Here is a 22,877-nt window from a genome sequence, read left to right on the forward strand (position 1 = left end):
CGCAAGCCGCACTGTGCTCACCTCAAATACACACACACACACACACACACACACACACACAAAAGGTGAACGTGACAGTGGGAAGCAGCCCAGCGGTGCCAGACAGGGATCAAAGGCCTTGGGAATGCTGCATCGGGAACGTCGCTCCGGAGTGTTGTCTCGCTCAGAGACAGACAGACCGACGCAGTCATGTGATCTAATGAGAGCTGATAGGAAAAGCCACACAGTGTGTGTCCGTCCGTCAGTGTGTGTACGCGTCAGCGGGCACAGCAGGGGAACAATAACTCATAAAACACTCAGATCGCCTATACAAAGAGTACTAATGTAGGTCTGTATTGTATACCATACTACAATATTTACCTGTACTATAAACAGTGTACATATTCTACTATAGAAAGGTTTACCTTCTACTGTAGAGAGCCTATACACTTTATAATAAATAGGCCCCAACATTAATATGCATATGTTTGCAATATATTTACATACGCTTTCCATACAGCTTCACATAGGTCTACATACAACCAGACAGAGCAAGAGGCTTGCGGTTGTATGTTTAAACTCAACATACAGATAAATATCTAAGAGAGAGAGAGAAAGTTAAACGGGTTGTATCCTTTTAAAGAGGAAAGCTGGATGGGCCGAGGCTTCTTTGTGTATAACCTCTACGATCGATCGATAGATCGGCCTATAGCTGTGTAGTTAATATGGACAGTGCTTCAACAGCTTTAGGAAAGGGTGGGTGACTAAAGGTATTTGTATATCAACTCTATAACATGTACAGTATAAATATACAGATATCTTTAGAAGCTATAGGGAAGCATGATGAGATGACTGGACGGTTCTTTGAGTGTGTTTACTTTCAGCTAATGTTTAGAGGAAATACAATGTACAGAAAGAATATGGATACTGCACTGCCAGTGGAGAGATCTCCCTCCTACACACACCCCACTCGGATATCAGACAGACACGTGCACACCACACACACACACACACACACACACACACACAGGGAAAGACACATAGATGAGAGTGGCTGGTTTAGAGCTAGCTGTGGTAAACAGTCTAAGTGCTGAGAGGAGGAGTGGAGCAGGAGAGGAGAGAAAACAGCTCAGAGTTTATACAGAGAGAAAAAGAGGAGAGAAAAGGTGGTGTTCGCTGGGAGAAAGGTGGGATGACAGGGTCAAATCAGTCCCTCAAAACGTCCATGTAATATTCACCCACACACCCTCGTCTCACCAGAACACTACTCTTCTTTTATTTTTTTACACCCTTTTTCTCCCCAATTTCGTCTCATCGCTGCAACTCCCCAACAGGCTCGGGAGGTGAAGGTCAAGTCATGCATGACCCGCCAAACCGCACTCCTTAACACGGAAGCCAGCCGCACCAATGTGTCACAGGAAACACTGTTCAACTGACGACCGTAGTCAGCCTGCAGGCACCCGGCCCGCCACAAGGAGTCGCTAGAGTGCGATGAGCCAAGTAAAGCCCCCCCCCCCCGGCCAAACCCTCCCCTAACCCGGACGATGCTGGGCAAATTGTGCACCACCCTATGGGACTCCCGATCACGGCCGGTTGTGATACAGCCTGGGATTGAACCCGGGTCTGTAATGACGCCTTAGACCGCTGTGCCACTCGGGAGGCCCAACACTACTCTTCTTTAATATACAGTACCAGTCAAAAGTTTGGACACCTACTCAATCAAGGGTTTTTCTTTATTTTTACTATTTTCTAAATTGTAGAATAATAGTGAAGACTTCAAAACTATGAAATAACACATATGGAATCATGTAGTAACCAAAAAAGTGTTAAACAAATCAAAATATATTTGAGATTCTTCAAATAGCCACCCTTTGCCTTGATGACAGGTTTGCACACTCTTGGCATTCTCTCATAATATGGACTTGGTCTTTTACCAAATAGGGCTATCTTCTGTATACCCCCTCTACACAACTGATTGGCTCAAACGCATTAAGAAGGAAAGAAATTCCACAAATGTAACTTTTAAGAAGTCACACCTGTTAATTGAAATGCATTCCAGGTGACTACCACGTGAAGCTGGTTGAGAGAATGCCAAGAGTGTGCAAAGCTGTCATCAAGGCAAAGGGTGGCTATTTGAAGAATCTCAAATATGAAATATATTTTGATTTGTTTAACACTTTTTTGGTTACTACATGATTTCATATGTGTTATTTAGTAAAAATAAAGAAAAACCCTTGAATGAGTAGGTGTGTCCAAACTTTTGACTGGTACTGTATATTACAAACTCAACCATAACCCTACCACTTTCCCTATAAAACTTCACACACCCACCAAGTACAGTAAAGAGAAAAGAAACAGTGCCCTATAAAAGCCAGTACAGTGCTTACCAACATATTAAAGCTAACAACCCACACACCATGATCAAACCACAGAGTAAACAGTTTTAATCAGCAGAACTACAAACAGCCAGAGGCAACAGGATAGCATTACAATGTGTTTCATGGATCGCAAACAAGGAAGCAAGATCCTGCTAGCTTACAGTACTGAATTTGAATGTTGAACGCTTTATAAGATAACTGCTGTAATTTAGTCACTAAACTATACTTTTTGGGGGCAGACAACCGCATGGTTCAGAAAAACAAGTAAAGTTGCTGCATGTTTTCAACCAGCCCTACTGTCTGTCTGTGAACCTGCAGGGCAGGATTTCAACACCCTTGGCAGACAGCATGTTGCAGAACAGTACAAAAACAGAAAAAGCAAGAAGTTCATGGTCCTCGTAACCCCCATCTACTCAGACAGTCTGGACTCAGACAGTCTGGACTCAGACAGTCTGGACTCAGACAGTCTGGACTCAGACAGTCTGGACTCAGACAGTCTGGACTCAGACAGTCGGGACTCAGACAGTCGGGACTCAGACAGTCGGGACTCAGACAGTCGGGACTCAGACAGTCGGGACTCAGACAGTCGGGACTCAGACAGTCGGGACTCAGACAGGTGGACTGACAGACGGGTAGACCAAAGCGCTCCGTCATTCTGAGACTAGCTGGGGTTATATAGCAGGAGGCCTTGGGACGAATGGGCACCCTGGCCCAGTCTCACCCAGTCTAACCCCGTCTGGCCAACCCACAGAGAGAGAGGGGGGATCTGTGTGCCCTACAGCCACTGGTCAAAAACAATACAGACAGAGACAAACACAGTCCCAGTCCCATCTCTGTCTCCCTGATTAAACCATACAGCTCAGAGGGCTGCCAGCCTCTATAGCTCTGGTTGATTGAATTCAGAGTCGCATACACTGACTCACTAACTGTATGGTTTCAGCAGCAGTTTTTAAAAAAATGTATCACGACTCATTTGCATACGAGTTATCAAGCTATTCCCAGAGCAGAGGCTTGTTTGAACCATTACTCTTATTCATGATTAATATCCTCCTGAGCAATAAGGATATAGTTGTTTCTCTGTTTCAGTTAACTGTAGTGAAACTGAATTGGCCAAAACGCCACATCACGTAAACAAACAAGCAGGGTCACATACAAGGGGCCTGAAAACAAATACAACAATTAGTTCTGATTAATGTTGGCGTTCATAACTAACTACATGGCAACAGATAAAAGCTTTCTGCTGTAACTTCCCTCAGGAAGAGAAGAGGGAGTAGAGAAGAGAGAGGGATGAGGCCACGGAAAACAGAGGAAAGGAAGAGAAGGAAGCATGCGGTGTCTGCAGGATTAACGCCATCTCAGCAGCAACAACTAGCCAACAGAACTTCCCTTTCAACCAGGCCACAATAAAAAATTACAGGAGCAATTAGGGTTGAGTGCCTTGCTCAAGGGCACGTCGACAGTTTTTTTTCACCTGGTCAGCTCGGGGATTCAAACCAGCGACCGTTCAGTTACTGGCCCAACACTCTTAACCGCTAGGCTACCTGCCGCCAAACACTATGTTCTGATCCTCAATTCTCTCTACTCCAAACACGGAAATAGGATTTCAGCAACAGGGAAATATGACTTTACACACACAGGCCTTATCTAATGAGAATAATAAAGGTATTAGGATATAAAGCAGGATCTCTACAGCACTGTTAAGACTACTGCTACACTGAAAAGAGGGTTGGGCAGATCTGGATCACACATGTACGTTGGATGATGCAAATTCAGAACCATGATTCAGGATATTACCTGTACACCGACGTGTTGGTGTTCTCTCCACTCTAATGAGTGAAAAGTCTTTCTGCAGCAGTGTGTGTCAGACAATTGATGACTGTGTCCATGACAGAGCCTAATTTAGAAATCTCCAGTTCATTAGTTATTAATGTCATCCTCATGGACAAGATGTTCTTCCGGCTCTGTTGCGGATTATCCCATGTTTAATACCAAGTTCACTGTTGGCAATGTGCCTATTCAAGATGGCCCCCATGCATGGCTCTAAATTAAAACATTTCATTGGTAGCACTGGTGTTCCCAACTTAAAACACTTTAGGAGCACCGATTGAGATATATAAATTCTATATGAATTCTAGCTACTTCTGAAGCACGTTGTGCCCTAGAACAGCGGATTTCAATATTTTCTTGCCCAGGGACCCCCACCCAGGTAAACCGGTGACCCACCAAATAGCTACCCAGACTACCTGCATTTACCCTTTTTGCACTAACCTTTTTGACTCATCACATACGCTGCTGCTACTGTTTATTATCTGTCACTTTATTCCTAGTTACATGTACATACAGTGCCTTCAGAAAGTATTCACACCCCTTTACTTTTTCCACTTTTTGTGTTACAGCCAGTATTTAAAATGGATTAAATTGAGATTTTGTGCCACTGATATACACACAATACCCCATAATGTCAAAGTGGAATTATGTTTTTAGAAATGTTTACAAATTAATAAAAAATGAAAAGCTGAAATGTCTTGAGTCATAAGTAGTGTGATAGGAGATAACTGAGGATAGATCAATTACATTGTAGTACTCCACAATACTAACATAATTGACAAGAGTGAAAAGAAGGAAGCCTGTACAGAATACAAAAAAAATCAAAAAGATGCATCCTGTTTACAATAACACACTGAAGTAAAACTGCAAAAGAATGTGGCAAAGAAATTAACTTTATGTCCAGAATACAAAGCGTTATGTTTGGGGCAAATCCAACAACATCACTGAGTACCACTTTTCAGATTTTCAAGCATGGTTGTGGCTGCATCATGTTATGGGTGTGCCTGTAATCGGTAAGGGAGGTTTTTGGGGGGATAAAAATAAACGGAATAGAGCTAAGGACAAATCTTAGAAGAAAACCTGGTTCAGACTGCTTTTCAACAGACACTGGGCCACAAATTCACCTTTCAGCAGGACAATAACCTAAAACACAAGGCCAAATATACACTGGAGTTGCTCACCAAGACAACGTTGAATGTTCCTGAGTGGCCTATTTACAGTTTGACTTAAATATCTAAAAGACAAGACATGAAAATGGCTGTCTAGCAATGATCAACAACCAACTTGACAGAGCTTGAAGAATTTTTGAAAGAATAAAGCGCAAACATTGTACAAATCAGGTGTGCAAAGCTCTTAGAGACTTACCCAGAAAGACTCACAGCTGTAATCGCTGCCAAAGGTGATTCTAACATGTATTGACCTATGGGTGTGGATACTTATGTAAATTAGACAAATTACTGTATTTCATTCTCAAATTTGATAAAATGTCTAAAAACATGTTTTCACTTTTTCATTATGGGGTAGTGTGTAGATGGGTGAGAATATTTTTTATTTTTAATCAATTTTGAATTCAGGCTGTAACAACAAAATGTGGAATACCTCAACTACTTCATACCTAGCTAACATTGAACCTGGTTGGTTAGTTACCTGCAGATTCATGCAGGGTATTAATGTTATGAGTTGGGATTATGGTTAATTGTTTAGCTAGCTAGCTACATGTCTGAACAAAAGACTCCACTATGCAAGTAACCATTTCAATAGAATGTTCATGATGTCACTGCGACAACTGTCGATAGCCAGAGCGAATTTACCAGCTACGTCTATCTACTTCGATTTCAGAGCACTCTCGTCTGAGTGTGCCAGAGTGCAGAATAACTGACGAATTTACGAACTCTCAACACCTGTTGAATATGGCCGGTGTCAGTAAACGTTGGCAGAAATGCGTAATTAAATTGTTGCCAGCAGTACAGTTACAGTCACCAACGCTCTGGATAACATAAAAACAGCCTAACTGTCACGAGAATTTTGTTATCTCAATGGTTGAAGTCAACTACTTCTCAAGCTTTGAATAATTCCCAGAGGTTGTAAGGCTCTAGTTAATAATGAATTAAACAAAGTCCAATTTCTGCAATGAATCAGTTTCTTTATTCATGAGAGCTCTGGCCTCTCAAGTTCAGAGCCCATCCTTTATACACACACACACGTCAGAGCCTTGTTACATGGATTGTTAAACGCTTTAGGCGGGCTGTATTTTTCCACTGTACACATATTGTCTTTCATATTCTGCCACATGTTTCATAATCTTCTCTGAGCCTAACAGTTTCTCCCCTCCCTGGGTTGGGAGGCCTATTTCCTATTATTGGTTTCACAGTTGTCACAAGTTCTCCTTCTCCTTAGTTGTCTGACCTAACTCTACTTATATTGCTAAATATTAACACAATGTCATAATCTTAACTTGTCCTACGCACATACATTAATAGATTATAGTCTTATTATTCTAATACATTTCACACCGTTATATAGTTTCAGGGTGGAACTTTAGTCACTACTTTTAACATTTAAATTATTCTATCACTAACCAGCTCTGCTAGGGCGAGTAAAATGGTCAGAGTGAGCTGTTCTCTCATTTGTGTCGAAGTAGCTAGCAAGCTAGCCAACGTTAGCCAGTTAGCTTGGGTGCTTGACTGCTGCTGTTAGGTCAGAACGCTCAGGTCAACCCTATTCATCGACCAGAGCATCCAGTGTGCGCTCTGAACGCTCCGACAGCGAAATGCTCTGAATTTATGAACGGACAATCTGACAACGCTCTGAGTTTACGAACGCCCTGAGCGTACTCTGGCACTCCAGATTGAATTTGCAAACACACCCGTAATATAAACCAGCCTTTAGTCTTGAAATCTTTGGTTGTTTAGTACATAGCCTCACGTGACTCCTTAAAGGAATGGGTGGGGCTAAGGCTTAAGAGGGTGTGAACGATGCTGAATGGGTGTAGATTTACCAAAACATTCAAGGGCCATTTTCTCAAAAGTGAGGTTACAAGTTTATCAACTTTCAAAGCAGAATTACTTTCCCATTGTTCTTCAACTGTAGTGTATGATATACCATTTTCTAGCTCTGAGTCTGTACTTTTATCCAATGTAAAAAACACAATTTCAAATTTTGCTACATAAGACTGAATCGAGCCGGTCGGTCACATATGTACATTGGATGATACTCTCATTGATCATGTCACCGTTTATAAATATCTGGGCATTTGGATTGACGAAAAGCTATCTTTCAAAAAGCATTTTGATATGTTAGTTCAGAATGGGCTTATTTAATAGGAATAGGTCATGCCTTTCATTAAATAGCAAACAACAAATCATTCACTCGACATTCATACAGATTATAGACTATATGAAGGCAGCTTCCACTGTATTGAAGCCATTGGACACAGTTTATCATAGCAATAGGTTCCGTACAAATCACTGCATTCTGTATCAAAAAGTAGGCTGGTCCTCTTTCAAGTCTTGTAGATTGATGCATTGCACTCTTTTTGTTAATAAAGCCCTCCTGCATAAACTTAAGCAGTACCTTACTTAATTGTTAGCTTATAGACGTACGAGATACCAGATCCGGTCTCAGGGATGGCTAACTCTGGAGATCCCTTTGATATCCCCTGCTTTTAGTTTTTTTGCACTTTACGTTTGGAATGATCGCCAATGCACTTAAACATTTATTTGAGGAATTGGTGCCTCTAGGGCATTTCAGATGGCTATTAAGGGACCTTTTTACTGAAGAATGTATGTTTTTTATGATTGTGTTTTGCTTTTCATGTATTGTTGTGTATTCTAATGTGTATTGTATTTTGATGTGTATTGTTGTGCTAAACAGGGCTCATCTGTAAAAGAGACCTTGGTGTCAGCATTGACTCCCTGTCAAAATAAATGTTAAATAAAATCTGGTGCTAATGGATTTCTAAAGGCAAGGATCCTTCTACCCCCCAGCTAGCTATGGTCTGTGGGTCTGTAGCCTTACATTCCCTCTTCCCCATGGCTATAAGAGCTGAGTGGTCAATGAAGGCCATTCTGGCTCCCAGTGTCCCCAACAGTTGCCTGTGTACTGTTCTGCTACCAGCTGATGACAACTGTCTGTCCAGACCCCTGCTAGGGGTCTGCAAATGAGGAGTATCGTATATAACAGGGCTGCCTGTCAAACAGGCCCTATCTTCATAATGTGGACACACACATACAAGCACATACAAGCAGATTCATTTTACAGGAGCCCTCTACCCACACACTGCTTGCTTATACTTACTGTTGCGTGTGTTTGTGTCTGTCATGCCATGCGTATGAGAAAGAAGCCCTATAGGCACTTGAACAGTAAAGAGTTATTTTTAGCATGGGTCTGCTCTGCTGTTCTCTAGAAACCATGTGGGGTAATGCATGGAATCTCTACTGCACTATGTCACTGATATAGGCTATAGCATAGGGCCTATTACTTGTAACATGGATATAAGCCTTCTAAACTGTATATTTGCCAAACCTGTGTATGTTTGTTAAATGACTATTGATTTAAGTATTGACTGAAACCTCCTTTCTTCACCATATAAATATGATATGGCTGGGGTTGCGACAGAACAGAACATACAGAGGGTAAACCTGATATAGGAGGAGGCCGTGAGGATGGAAACAGCCATACAGCACAGAGCAGCTCAGCCTATAGCTAAGAAAAGAAACTGGTTGGGTGAACTGGCCTGGGATATACTGGTGTTGTCTTACTAACTCTAACTCAGAGTCTGTGTGAATACTGTCAATATCTCAACAGCAGTGGAGCCATACTATCTATTCAACACTTTGACTGAAGGGTCATTCTAGGTTTTATCCAGCAAATAAGTGAAGTTTGGTTCAGTTATGTGTGTGGGGCCACTGGCCAGTACGGAAATCACATCCACAACGGGGGTTACAACTGGCATAGGCCTACCACATGTTCCAACCAATTGAGCTGGAGTATCCTCAGTATAAAACCCTGGGTTAGGCCTACTCTCTGTAACCCTGGTGGGTTAACTGGTCATTATCTAATGAGTGATAATAGCCTTAGCCTACATAATAATCTGAAAGAGATTGTAATGAGGACATAAGAAGGAGATGACCTCTCGTCCCTCATACATACGGTTCATGTTCAAAAAAGTGATGAAGTTATGTCACACTTGCTTAGTCTGCCCAAATGAGATAATCACAATGGATAGGAATCTAAAGTGAAAGAACATGAAACAACTAAATAAGCCAAGAAGACAGAGAGATATCTTGATTATAAACTCAGCAAAAAAAGAAACGTCCTCTCACTGTCAACTGCGTTTATTTTCAGCAAACTTAACATGTGTAAATATTTGTATGAACATAACAAGATTCAACAACAGACATAAACTGAACAGGTTCCGCAGACATGTGACTAACATAAATTGAAGAATGTGTCCCTGAACAAAGGGGGGGTCAAAATCAAATGTAACAGTCCGTTTCTGGTGTGGCCACCAGCTGCATTAAGTACTGCAGTGCATCTCCTCCTCATGGACTGCACCAGATTTTACAGTTCTTGCGGTGAGATGTTCCCCACTCTTCCACCAAGGCACCTGCAAGTTCCCAGACATTTCTGAGGGGAATGGCCCTAGCCCTCACCTTCCGATCCAACAGGTCCCAGACGTGCTCAATGTGATTGAGATCCGTGCTCGTCGCTGGCCATGGCAGAACACTGACATTCCTGTCTTGCAGGAAATCACGCACAGAGCAGTATGGCTGGTGGCATTGTCATGCTGGAGGGTCATGTCAGGATGAGCCTGCAGGAAGGGTACCACATGAGGGAGGAGGACGTCTTCCCTGTAACGCACAGCGTTGAGATTGCCTGCAATGACAAAAAGCTCAGTCCGATGATGCTGTGACACACCTCCAAATCGATCCCGCTCCAGAGTACAGTCCTCGGTGTAACGCTCATTCCTTCGGCGATAAACGCAAATCCGATCATCACCCCCGGTGAGACAAAACCGCGACTCGTCAGTGAAGAGCACTTTTTGCCAGTCCTGTCTGGTCCAGCGACGGTGGGTTTGTGCCAAAGGCGACGTTGTTGCCGGTGATGTCTAGTGAGGACCTGCCTTACAACAGGCCTACAAGCCCTCAGTCCAGCCTCTCTCAGCCAATTGCGGACAGTCTGAGCACTGATGGAGGGATTGTGCGTTCCTGGTGTAACTCGGACAGTTGTTGCCATCCTGTACCTGTCCCGCAGGTGTGATGTTCGGATGTACCGATCCTGTGCAGGTGTTGTTACACGTGGTCTGCCACTGCGAGGATGATCAGCTGTCCGTCCTGTCTCCCTGTAGCGCTGTCTTAGGCGTCTCACAGTACGGACATTGCAATTTATTGCCCTGGCCACATCTGCAGTCCTCATGCCTCCTTGCAGCATGCCTAAGGCACATTCACGCAGATGAGCAGGGACCCAGGGCATCTTTCTTTTGGTGTTTTTCAGAGTCAGTAGAAAGGCCTCTTTAGTGTCCTAAGTTTTCATAACTGTGACCTTAATTACCTACCGTCTGTAAGCCGTTAGTGTCTTAACAACCGTTCCACAGGTGCATGTTCATTAATTGTTTATGGTTAATTGAACAAGCATGTGAAACAGTGTTTAAACCCTTTACAATGAAGATCTGTGAAGTTATTTGGACAGGGTCCTGAAAAAGAGACGTTTCTTTTTTTGCTGAGTTTAGAAGAGGGATCTGTCGCACACCATCTTCACTGAGAACTAGGATGACAGGCGTGCCATGTAAGCCTATGCACGCACATAAAGTGAACTAAGCTCAATTCCAAATGGGTTACATAATATACAGAGAATAGGCCAATCATGTCCATATAGCAGACTGAAGGCTGATGTTTCCATGAGCAGCCGTGTGCACTTTAGCTCAGTGCTGTTCACACACACATACACACCCCTAGCTCCAACACATACTCACTGGAGCTAGAAGGGAGAAAGGGAGAAAGCATATTGCACTGAATTAAGGTCTGCCGTGTGTTTTAGGGACCACTCGCCGGTGGGCGTCTGACTGGCGACATTTCTACATGTAGAATCGGTTTGCAAATTACTGCTGGCACTCTGTTCAGAGGTGCTAAGTACCCTTGGCCGGCAAATGCTACCGCTTTGAATTCAGGTTATGAATAGGACAGGCACACTAACTCTTACAACTCCCTGCTCCCACAGAAACTGTCTGTGGCCACTGGATTCTTCCCCTATCTGCCATGCCTGTCCAATTCACGCCAGAGGTGTGAGAGTTTGGCCGCAGAGAGGTGAGAAGCCAAAAGCTGCGTGAGTAACGGTTTGCATTAGCAATCAAGTGAGCAGGCGGGCAGGCGTGTGTAATTAGGTTTGCTGTGCGAAAGTGAAAGCAGGCACTCACCAAACTGGGAACCCGATCTCCCAGTTAAACCAGTGGATGTGTCAGTAAGAGACACTCAAACAACAAACACTTATTCACGTGTGTGCAATGCATACAGGGATCACAATACACATTAGGGTGAATCTAATCCAATGATCTAACTAGAGTATACTAGTAACGTTTGCCTTATTGTCCTCCTATTCTCTAGCATAGAGCTGGTCTGCAGAAAATGGTCTGTCCTCCTCGCCATGCTACTGCTGCCTTTGTGTTTCTCTCTCCCTTAGTCTCTCTGTGTTCAGGCAGGTAGGCCAGCCACACAGGGCCTGCCTTGCAGCACGGGAAACACTTAACCCTTTCACTGCCCTCTGCGCTGACTGACACTGGCAACAACAGGCCTGCTCCTCCAGTACAGAGAGGATAGGGTAGGACAGGGTAGGACAGGGTAGGACAGGGTAGGACAGGGTAGGACAGGGTAGGACAGGAACAGAGTGGAGCTAAATATAACAATAATAACTCTCTTACAGCCTTTTCTCAGTGTCCGCTTGTTTGTGTGTGTGAGATTCTCAGCTCTCTGGTTAACAAGTTTAATGGTTTCCATGTGCTGGGGCTCTGAGAGGCACGGGGTGTGAGAGTGGAGGAAGATGGAGGGTGTGATAATTAGGCTATAGGAGGTGCGCTGGAGGGCAAAGCTAAAAAACACAACCATGTAAACAGAACACATTATCTAATATCAGATAATCAGTTATGTGAGGTGATTAGCAAGAAGGAACCTAATTTAAACAGGCCGATGTGTTCCCTGGCTTAAAGTATACTATCTAGCAAACACTGACATGTAGAAAGCAGGACAGTATTTCACAGATGCACACTAATACTCTAAACTCCCCAGGCTTTGCTAGAACACACCCTATTCATTAACGCACATGAAGAAATTCAGATTGATGTCGGCATTGAGTCAGGATGTGTATGCTTGCGGATATTACCTACCGTAGGAGAGAGATGACAGTAAACAGTGAACAGGTAGCCTATATTTGCATCACAAACTCACCTGGGAAGATTATTCAAATCCATCAAAAATGCAAATATATCCCATATTTTTCCATAACATGATTAGGGCACTTGGTGGTCTGTAATGTGAGAAACCAGGGCTGTGTACCAAAATAGACCCAGGCCTCTAGACTAACTTTCTCCACTGGTCTTTCAGTTGATGGCACCAGCACATGATTTGGTCGCACCAATTTTGACGCTGCGCAGCAATAATGACCTGGGTCCCATAATGTACCTGCATTCCATACAGAACCAGGCTAATAATGACTAGCCATCTTTTAAATTAGCATGCCCTTTCAGGGCTTGACATTCAGGTAAACTGAAAGCTACTGGCCCGAATGAAAAGAATACTGGTCCGGGAAAGCGTGCATCATTTAAATGTTATCTCTAATTACAAGTAGCCTATAATGACCTACCCTCCATACACAAATAATTACATTTTAACTTGACAAAATCATATTTACATTGATTGTTTGGAGAGAACATTTTTAACCTTTGCGCAATCTTATTGGAAGTGATTTTGAACAGTCACTCTACAGTTGTAGGGCCCTATAACATACGTTTTATATTTTGGTAAATTCCGTTTTCCTAGGTTTGACTCTCGAAATCACCAAAAAAAAAGGTGTTGTACAACAATTGGATGTTCTAAGTCCACAAAAATGCTCAGGAGACCACTTTTGAGGTCAGGGAACAATCCCCCTATTTTTGGGAAAGCCTTTAGAAATGTTCATTCAAACAGCACATGACTGAATTGCGCATCGCAAAGATTCAACCAAGACTTCGGATCAAACTTTTTGAATAGCTGGTTCGCATAACCATTGTTGCATACCCATTGCTGTTTGAATAAATCCTAATCATAAAAATAAAAAAAGTGAACCAAACACTAATGTGACCAGCTAAATTTTTTTCACTGGCACCCTAGCGACCAATTAAAAAAACGGCACTGCCAAGTCAAAGTTTTCGTCACAGACCACAGGCTCAAAACACGAGTTAGGTCTAGGTGGGAATCAGGATAACACATTTAGAAACTCACGTAACTGACCAATATTCCATTACTAAATGTGTAACCCTACTAAATCTAGTAACCCTACTAGTGGTACAGAACATAATAAATTCCATTTATCCATCATCACATTTTTACATTAGCAGGAGTTCTCCAAAGTCATCAGGCTTGGCTATAGACTCATCATCAGCAGTTCTGGGATTTATTTATTTATTGAAGAAACAAACTATGGCAACCATGTCATGATGAATAAAACAGCAGCACTAAAAACTCAAGGGCCTGAAGCTCATCTGCTGAAGCTTGAAAGGTCAAGACAACACTAATAAATGGGACAGAGGATTGGTACATGATTTCATAGAAATGATTCTATATTCTTCTTAATTAAAAATGGGTACTGGTGTTCAGTTGGCATGGAGACAGGCAGCGATGGAAAGATAAAGTAAATCCTCTTCTGAGACAGTACAGCATAAAGTCAGCTTTCTACCACTAGTGTGGTGTGATGTCCAAACTGAAATAACAGAAGGGTAAAGCCATTTGAATTTCATCACTTTTTGACAGCACCCCTTATGATTTGAACAAAACCTTCCATACATATTTGCCCATTGTAGAAGTGCTCAGAACGTGACTTTTGGACCTGAATGCCAAAACATTCAAGAGTTAAAAGTGCTCAAAGTTGACCTATTTTGCATACCCCACCATACCATGAGACATCCATGTCTTCATCACTGGAAAATATAAATGGTTGAGATTTATATAATTTAAAAGCTTACTAACAGGTTTGTCTAACTGTTTTATTCTATAAAAAACCTACACTACCATTCAAAAGTTTGGGTCACTTCGAAATGTCCTTGTTTTCGAAAGAAAAGCCATTTTAAAATAACAGCAAATTGATCAGAAATACAGTGTAGACATTGCTAATGTTGTAAATGGCTATTGTAGCTGGAAACGGCTGATTTTTAATGGAATATCTACATAGGCGTACAGAGGCCCATTATCAGCAACCATCAGTCCTGTGTTCCAATGGCACGTTGTGTTTGCTAATCCAAGTTTATAATTTTAAAAAGGCTAATTGATCATTAGAAAACCCTTTTGCAATTATGTTAGCACAGCTGAAAACTGTTGTGCTGATTAAAGAAGCAATAAAACTGGCCTTCTTGAGACTAGTTGAGTATCTGGAGCATCAGCAATTGTGGGTTTGATTACAGAATCAAAATGGCCAGAAACAAATAACTTTCTTCTGAAACTCATCAGTCTATTCTTGTTCTGAGAAATGAAGGCTATTCCATGCGAGAAATTGCCAAGAAACTGAAGATCTCGTACAACGCTGTGTACTACTCCCTTCACAGAACAGCGCAAACTGGCTCTAACCAGAATAGAAAGAGGAGTGGGAGGCCCCGGGCACAACTGAGCAAGAGGACAAATACATTAGAGTGTCTAGTTTGAGAAACCTGGCAGCTTCATTAAATCATACCCGCAAAACACCAGTCTCAACGTCAACAGTGAAGAGGCGACTCCGGGATGCTGACCTTCTAGGCAGAGTTGCAAAGAAAAAGCCATATCTCAGACTGGCCAAGAAAAATAAAAGATTAAGATGGGCAAAAGAACACAGACACCGGACAGAGGAAGATTGGAAAAAAGTGTTATGGTTTGAGGTGTTCGGATCACAAAGAAGAACATTTGTGAGACGCAGACCAAATGAAAAGATGCTGGAGGAGTGCTTGATGCCATCTGTCAAGCATGGTGGAGGCAATGTGATGGTCTGGGGGTGCTTTGGTGGTGGTAAAGTGGGAGATTTGTACAGGGTAAAAGGGATCTTGAAGAAGGAAGGCTATCACTCCATTTCGCCATACCCTGTGGACGGCACTTGATTGGAGCCAATTTCCTCCTACAACAGGACAATGACCCAAAGCACAGCTCCAAACTATGCAAGAACTATTTAGGGCAGAAGCGGTCAGCTGGTATTCTGTCTATAATGGAGTGGCCAGCACAGTCACCGGATCTCAACCCTATTGAGCTGTTGTGGGAGCAGCTTGAACGTATGGTACGTAAGAAGTGCCCATCAAGCCAATCCAACTTGTGGGAGGTGCTTCAGGAAGCATGGGGTGAAATCTCTTCAGATTACCTCAACAAATTGACAACTAGAATGCCAAAGGTCTGCAAGGCTGTAATTGCTGCAAATGGAGGATTCTTTGACGAAAGCAAAGTTTGAAGGACACAATCATTATTTCTAACCTTGTCAATGACTACATTTCCTATGCATTTTGCTATATTTCCTATTCAAACTCATTTCATGTATGTTTTCATGGAAAACAAGGACATTTCTACGTGACCCTAAACTTTTGAACGGTAGTGTATGTTTTTTTTTTTTTTTACCTTGACGATGCACTGCAGAAATCCCTGACATTTCCTGGTTGCTAAAATTTGAATAGTTGCCTAATTTCAGTTTAAGTGATAAATCAAGCAAGCGATAGTGTAGAGAATCATTGTACCATCTAAACCGCTGTGAAATATATTTTCCATAACCAAAAATATTATATTTTCAGCTGGAGTACAAAACCAGAGTAAAAGAAAGCATAGAAATAGCGCACATGGAACAGATCTACCACTTCTTACACTTGCTTTAAAATTAGAGATTTATAACTCACATTATCTAAAAACGCGTGAACTCCGATTTCTTTCATATTCGCAAATGTTGTAGTTTAGAACCTATTTTACATCATCTGAGGTTTTTGTGTTGTGCCCGCCTTCGGTTGAGACACAACATGCTCTTGAATAGAGGGTGGGTGTCATGCTTTGGCTGATAAATGTACTAAAATGGGCATATAATGGACATTTCGACTTTAAAATGGTACAACAAAGATGGTTGGAGGTCCACACATCAGAGAATGTTGACTTGAATGGGAAAATCTGTTGTTTTAACTGTCAAATCCTCCATAGGAAACCTATTGAAATATAGATATTATAATAGACATTACCATTTAAGTTTACATTCGACGATGGGTGATCCGGCGGCCATTTTTGTGGTCTATTCCAATGGTGTACCAGCTAAATTACAGTGGTCTGAAGGGATAGGTCCATTCTATGAATTCTATTTCTATGGCTGAAATGACACCCACCCTGTATTCAAGAGCATGTTGTATCTCAACTGATGGCGGACAAAAAACTAAAACCACAGATGATGTAAAATAGGGTCTAAACTATAACATATGCGAATATTTAAAAAAAATCTGAGTTTATGAGTTTTTACATAATTGACATAAAAATGTTTAAAAATGTCAATTTGTATTCCAAAAAAAATATCCAAGAAATTATGAAATTGTTTGACAACCCTGTTTGTAAGCTTTTGAATGATATCGAACTCAACCGTTTATATTTTCCAGTGATGAAGACATGGATGTCTAATGGTATGGTGGGGTATGCAAAATGAGTCAACTCTGAGCACCTCTATCTCCTGAATGTTTTGGCATTCAGGTCCAAATAGTCACTTTCTGACCACTTCTTCCATGGGAAAACATGTATGGAAAGATATTGTTTAAATCCAAAGGTATTTACTCAGAAGTTCAACTATGTGAGGAAATAGGGGTATACAAGGTAAAACCTACAGCGATCCCCTTGCACGTCTGTTTCTTATAGCCTAACCTCCCAGGGGGGAACGGAGCCATACGTTACAACTTCACTCACTTTGACGCAAGAGTAACTCCTTACTCGTACATACATATAGACCTAGTCCGTCTGTCTGTGTAGAGTTCAAAAGCATGTTTGAGAACAGTAAAGACATTTATTTAACTACATGCAATCAATCTCACAGCACCAAATCTTAAATCAACACCGTTTACTGATAGGAAGCATACTGCAGTCACATATGGCAGCTTGCCTAAAGAGCCCATATTTACCATAGAAAATCATGAAGACCCTTCTATAGGTCTGTAAACCATTAACCACAAGACTGTTAAAAGTCCACAGTATAGATTCTCAGAAGACATACAGCAAACATAACCTTTATCAGTGACCAGGACAGAAAAAGAGTACAATGGAGACTGACTTGGTCTTTTTGATGGATGAGCAGTTTGGTGAAGGAAAAGAGCAGTGGAGTGGTTTCTACTTTGACACATCTAAAAAAAGCAATGGTCCTGGCAACATAAGACAAAGCTGATTGAGAGAGAAGGAACTACTAACCAAGGTCAAGTGAAAACATTTAGTAGGCTACTCTAGTTGTTGGCTTGTAAGTTACTGTAGTGTAGCTAGACTATTTAAAGTACTCTCTTTTTATGCTGTGTAGGTGTCTGATGCTAGTCAGTCCATCTGGAGAAAGCTGTCATGCTACTGGCCATGTAATCCCCTTGTCACCAGCCCTGGGTATTGTTTCCTGCGTCAGTGGCTCTCATGGCTTAATCAATGCACGACCAGTGATAATCCACCACCTGTCACTGTTAGCTTATGCATCCATGCTTCAGGACTTCAAGAAGAAAAGACAAGCAGCTGGCTAAAAAGTTGACCAGCTAGTTAGCGGATTAATATATTTTAGTCTAGCTGGCTAGCTAGTTATATAGCTATAATTGCTGCATCAATAGCCCTCATGAAAAATATGATATCGTTGTCCATCCTCTAATACAGCTAGGTACAGTGCCTTCAGAAATTATTCAAACCCCTTGACCTTTTCAAAATGTTGTTGTGTTACAGCCTAAATTTAAACTGGATTCAACTGAGATATTTTGTCACTGGCCAACACACAATAATGTCAAAGTGGAATGATTTTTTGAAAAAGCTGAAATGCCTTGAGTCAACACATATTCAACCCCTTTGTTTTGGCAAGTCTAAATAAGTTCAGGAGAAAACACTTGCTTAACAAGTCACAATAAATTGCATGGACTCACTCTGTGTGCAATAATCGTGTTTAACATGATTTTATGGCTACCTCATCTCTGTACCACAAACATACAATTATTTGTAAGGTCCCTCAGTCGAGCAGTGAATTTCAAACACAGATTAAACAACAAAGACCAGGGAGGTTTTCCAATGCCACGCAAAGGGCACCTATCGGTAGATAGGTTAAAAAAATACTTTGACTCATAACTGTATTTGTTTTTAGATGTTTTAGCTAATTTTAGACAATTAAATACAGAAATAGCTCATTTACATAAGTATTCACACCCCCGAGTCAATACTTTGTAGAAGCACCGTTGGCAGCGATTACAGCTGTGAGTCTTTCTGGTTAAGTCTGTAAAAGCTTTCCACACCTGGATTGTGCAACATTTTCCCAATATTCCTTTCAAAATTCTTTAAGTGCTGTCAAATTGGTTGTTGATCATTGCTAGACAACAATTTAAAGTCTTGCCATTGATTTTCAAGTAGATTTAAATCAAAACTGTAAATCGGTCACCCATAACATATTCACCGTCTTCTTGGTAAGCAACTCCATTGTAGATTTGGTCTTGTGTTTTGGGTTATTGTCCTTCTGAAAGGTGAATTCATCTCCCAGTGTCTGGTGGAAAACAGACTCAACCAGGTTTTCCTCTAGGATTTTGCCTGTGCTTAGCTCCATTCTGTTTCTTTTTTATCCTGAAAAACTCCAGAGTCCTTAACAATTAGAAGCATAACATGCTGCTGCCACCACTATGCTTGACAATATGGAGAGTGGTACTCAGTAATGTGTTGTATTTGCCCCAAACATAACACTTTATATTCAGGACAAAAAAAATGAATTGCTTCGCCACATTTTTTGCAGTATTAATTTGGTACCTTGTTGCAAACAGGGTGCATGTTTTGGGAGAAAAAATAATCTGTACAGGCTTCCTTCTTTTCACTCTGTCAATTAGGTTAGTATTGTGGTGTAACTACAATGTTGTTTATCCATCCTCAGTTTTTTTTAGTTTTTTACTCTTTAACTGTTTTAAAGTCACCATTGGCCTCATGGTGAAATCCCTGAGCGGTTTCCGTCCTCTCCGGCAACTGAGTTAGGAAGGATACCTGTATCTATGTAGTGACTGGGTGTATTGATACACCATCCAAAGTGTAATTAATAACTTTACCACGCTCAAAGTGATATTCAATGTCTACTTTTTTTATTTTTACCCATCTACCAATAGGTGACTTCTTTGCGAGGCATTGGAAAGCCTCCCTGGTCTTTGTGGTTGAATCCATGTTTGAAATTCACTGATTGTCTGAGGAACCTTAAGAGATAATTGTATGTGTGGGGTACTGAGATGAGGTAAGCATTCAAAAATTGTGTTAAACACTATTATTGCACACAGCGTGAGTCCATGCAACTTATGTGACTTGTTAAGCATATTTTTACTCCTAAACCAACTTATTTAGGCTTGCCATAACAAAAGGGTTGAATACCTCATTCCAAGTCATCATCTCATCTCTATAGAGCTACTGCCTATGCGGTCTGACAAAATCACTATTTTAGTAGGCCTAGTTCTTCAAAGTAAATAATAATACTTTCATGGCTGCTGAATACCAACTATCAATCACTTAGGCCTAGATCATGTATTTTCAGGTAGAGATATCTCGCGAAGCAACTGCTCTCTATGCCTCCCGATGGCGCATTCTTCTGTCTCTTCTCCCCATGTCTGCCCCACACTAACCTAACATAACAGGTGTAAAAGAAACAGACTGGACAAGTTGGTGAGCAATGAATTATGGTCATTGTAGTTAATTACCACGTTTTCTGTGCTAAAGTAAGTACAACATTGGCCAGTTGGACACTACAACTCCCTTCTACATCGCACAGTTTGGGCATGATCTGATTTATCTCTAGAGCAACATTTTCCAAACTAGGGGTTGCGACCCCAAGCTAGTGATGTTCTTTTCTACACAGAAGACCATTCAAAAGTATTGCCTGATGATCTTCTGAACATCACAATACCTTTCTGATTCTGATTTCAGTCACTTCAAACCCTACTTCCTTCAGATTGAAATACTAGTCCTGAGCGATTAACCGAAATGTCGGTTATTTTTCGTTTTTTAAACAACTAATTGACAGAGGTCAGTTCAATTATTTGAATTCTATTTCGTTCGGTTTTTTCTGTAAGCTCAACGCACACATTGCAGTTTGTGCGATGTAGTAGGGAGTTGTAGTTTCCAATTGGCCAATATTTGACAGTTTAGCAAATAAAACGTTGTAATTAACTACAATGACCATAATCCATTGCGCATCTACTTGTCCGGAAGACCGCATGATCATGAGTGGATATTTACATTTACATTTTAGTCATTTAGCAGACGCTCTTATCCAGAGCGACTTAGAGAGCAGCTGTTTCCAGGTAGTCTCTCTACCTGGAAATACATAATCAAAGTAATTGATTCTGCAGTCATAAAAGTATGCCTTATTTACTTTGAAGAACTACGAAATAGTGATTGTGTCAGACAGCATAGGCAGCAGCTCTATAGAGATGAGATGAGATGATGCCTTGGAAAGAAATAATAAAGTCATCAAATAAAACAAATGTAATATACACAACCGAAATATTTTATTGAAGTAAAGTAATGTGAATAAATGATGGTTAATATGCGATAAGCAGTAATGGGCAGTCACTACCATCATGGGACTTTTATTAATCGTTTTATTCTGTGTTTCTACAGCATTCAACCCAAATAATAGTAACCGAAATCGCTGACATTTTTTTTTATAATCGAACCTAAACCGAACTGACCTGAAAAAACAAAAACACTAATCACTCAGCACTATGAAATACTTTCAAAAGTACTGTCAGACTGATTTGTAAGACTATCATTGACCCAATTTAAAAAGTAAACATTGGCCGTTGATTACATCACCTTTTTTTACATGGGGGGATTACGAACATTTTTGTTACATCAAAATGGGTAACTGGGCCAAAAAAGTTTGGGAACGCCTGCTCTAGATAAACTGCGCAATGTGTACATTAGGCTCACTGAAGAAAATAAAAAAACAACGAAATGGAATTCAAATAATTGAACCAACGTCGGTCATTTAGCTAGTTGTTTAAAAACAGAAAAAGAACTGACATTTCGGTTAATGGTTTAGCACCCTGGAACATGGTAAAAAATGCCTACATCCACTAAAAACTAAAATGTATAACATTCCCTTTGAGATCCATATCTTTGTGTTTTATGGTAAAGGACGCCTAACTTTATATTTAAAGCCCTTTGGAATACACATTTTACACTAAATAGTAAGAGGTGATATTTGCTGGGGGCAGACCAGGCACGGTCGTATACTAGGAATAACCCAGCTAGTCTGCGCTGGCGAACTTCGCTTTTTACATATGGGAGGATGGAGTAATCGATTCATCCCACACCACGAAAGGACATTGTCAGAATATCAGCTTTCCAATTCTGCTTTCGAGTAATGTGTCATTTAGTCGGCGTAAACATGACAATATCAAGTTCACTTTGCTAGCACACAATGAAAAGAATGAAGATAGAAGGGCTTACCACCACAGGATGAGGCACGCCAACAAAACGCGCAACCGCTTCATTATCTTCCCGCGGGGACTAACATCCTCGCTCTTTTAGGATTGTACTAACCTCTCGTGGCTATACAGTAAACACGAAGATGAACTATTATCAAACTGTAATGTTTGTTGCTTATAAAATATAATACATATTTAGGGAGAGGGTGGCACTTTCCTAAAACTATACTCGATGTAGCTAGCCAGTTGAATTTTCATTCAGTCGACCCCTCGCCGCCTCTTTTCTGGGCTAGTTGCTTCTGTTGCTGTGCTGCTCGCCTTCGGTAAGCGCTGCTGCGGTTCTCCCCTCTTCTCCGCCAATAGCGTCAGGCAGCGACCGAGAAATAGTGACGTACTACGGCACAGTCCCACCCATTTCCTCTGCTTGAAAGGAGCTGGAACATGGAACGTGGAATGCGTCTCCTCCATACGATAAGAAAATATAATATCCTGAAATATTTACATCTGATTGTGCATCTTTTGGATGACATAGTTTTGCAATAGGATGAGTAATGAATGATGGTTTGAATTACATCGCAGAGTAACTTCCAAAGGGGAGCAGATAAGGGATGGCATAGCCTACAGAAGAAAATGCCTAGTAGCTAGTTGAGTTGACATGTTACATGTCATGACATGACCCTATATAGAGGCCTATTGAATAGTTTCCTTATTTTTAGCAAGCCTGGTGTGCAGTTCACTTACTACAATTTTAAAACCAAGAGATCCTTGATCAGATTGCAATCTTCTTCTCTCATCATCATCACTAGAAAAATACCTACACCCATGTTTTCTATCCGTCCTGCTTAATATTGCCA

General features: G+C 41.2%; 1 protein-coding gene across 4 annotated transcripts in view; it reads right to left on the minus strand.

Moving 5' to 3' along the window:
• The window catches only part of LOC311148621 (SUN domain-containing ossification factor-like), a 66,850-nt gene extending 44,509 nt beyond the window's left edge, over window positions 1-22,341 (minus strand). For all 4 annotated transcript variants that reach the window (XM_084185606.1, XM_084185604.1, XM_084185605.1 and 1 more), the window contains exon 1: window positions 22,046-22,341. In XM_084185606.1, the coding sequence (XP_084041732.1) occupies window positions 22,046-22,089 (44 nt within the window). In that variant the 5' untranslated portion in view covers window positions 22,090-22,341. The remainder of the gene's footprint in view (window positions 1-22,045) is intronic.
• Between the last annotated feature and the right edge of the window lie 536 nt (window positions 22,342-22,877).

This window comes from Coregonus lavaretus (genome assembly GCF_964263955.1).
Source record: "Coregonus lavaretus genome assembly, chromosome: 21".
NCBI lineage: Eukaryota > Metazoa > Chordata > Actinopteri > Salmoniformes > Salmonidae > Coregonus > Coregonus lavaretus.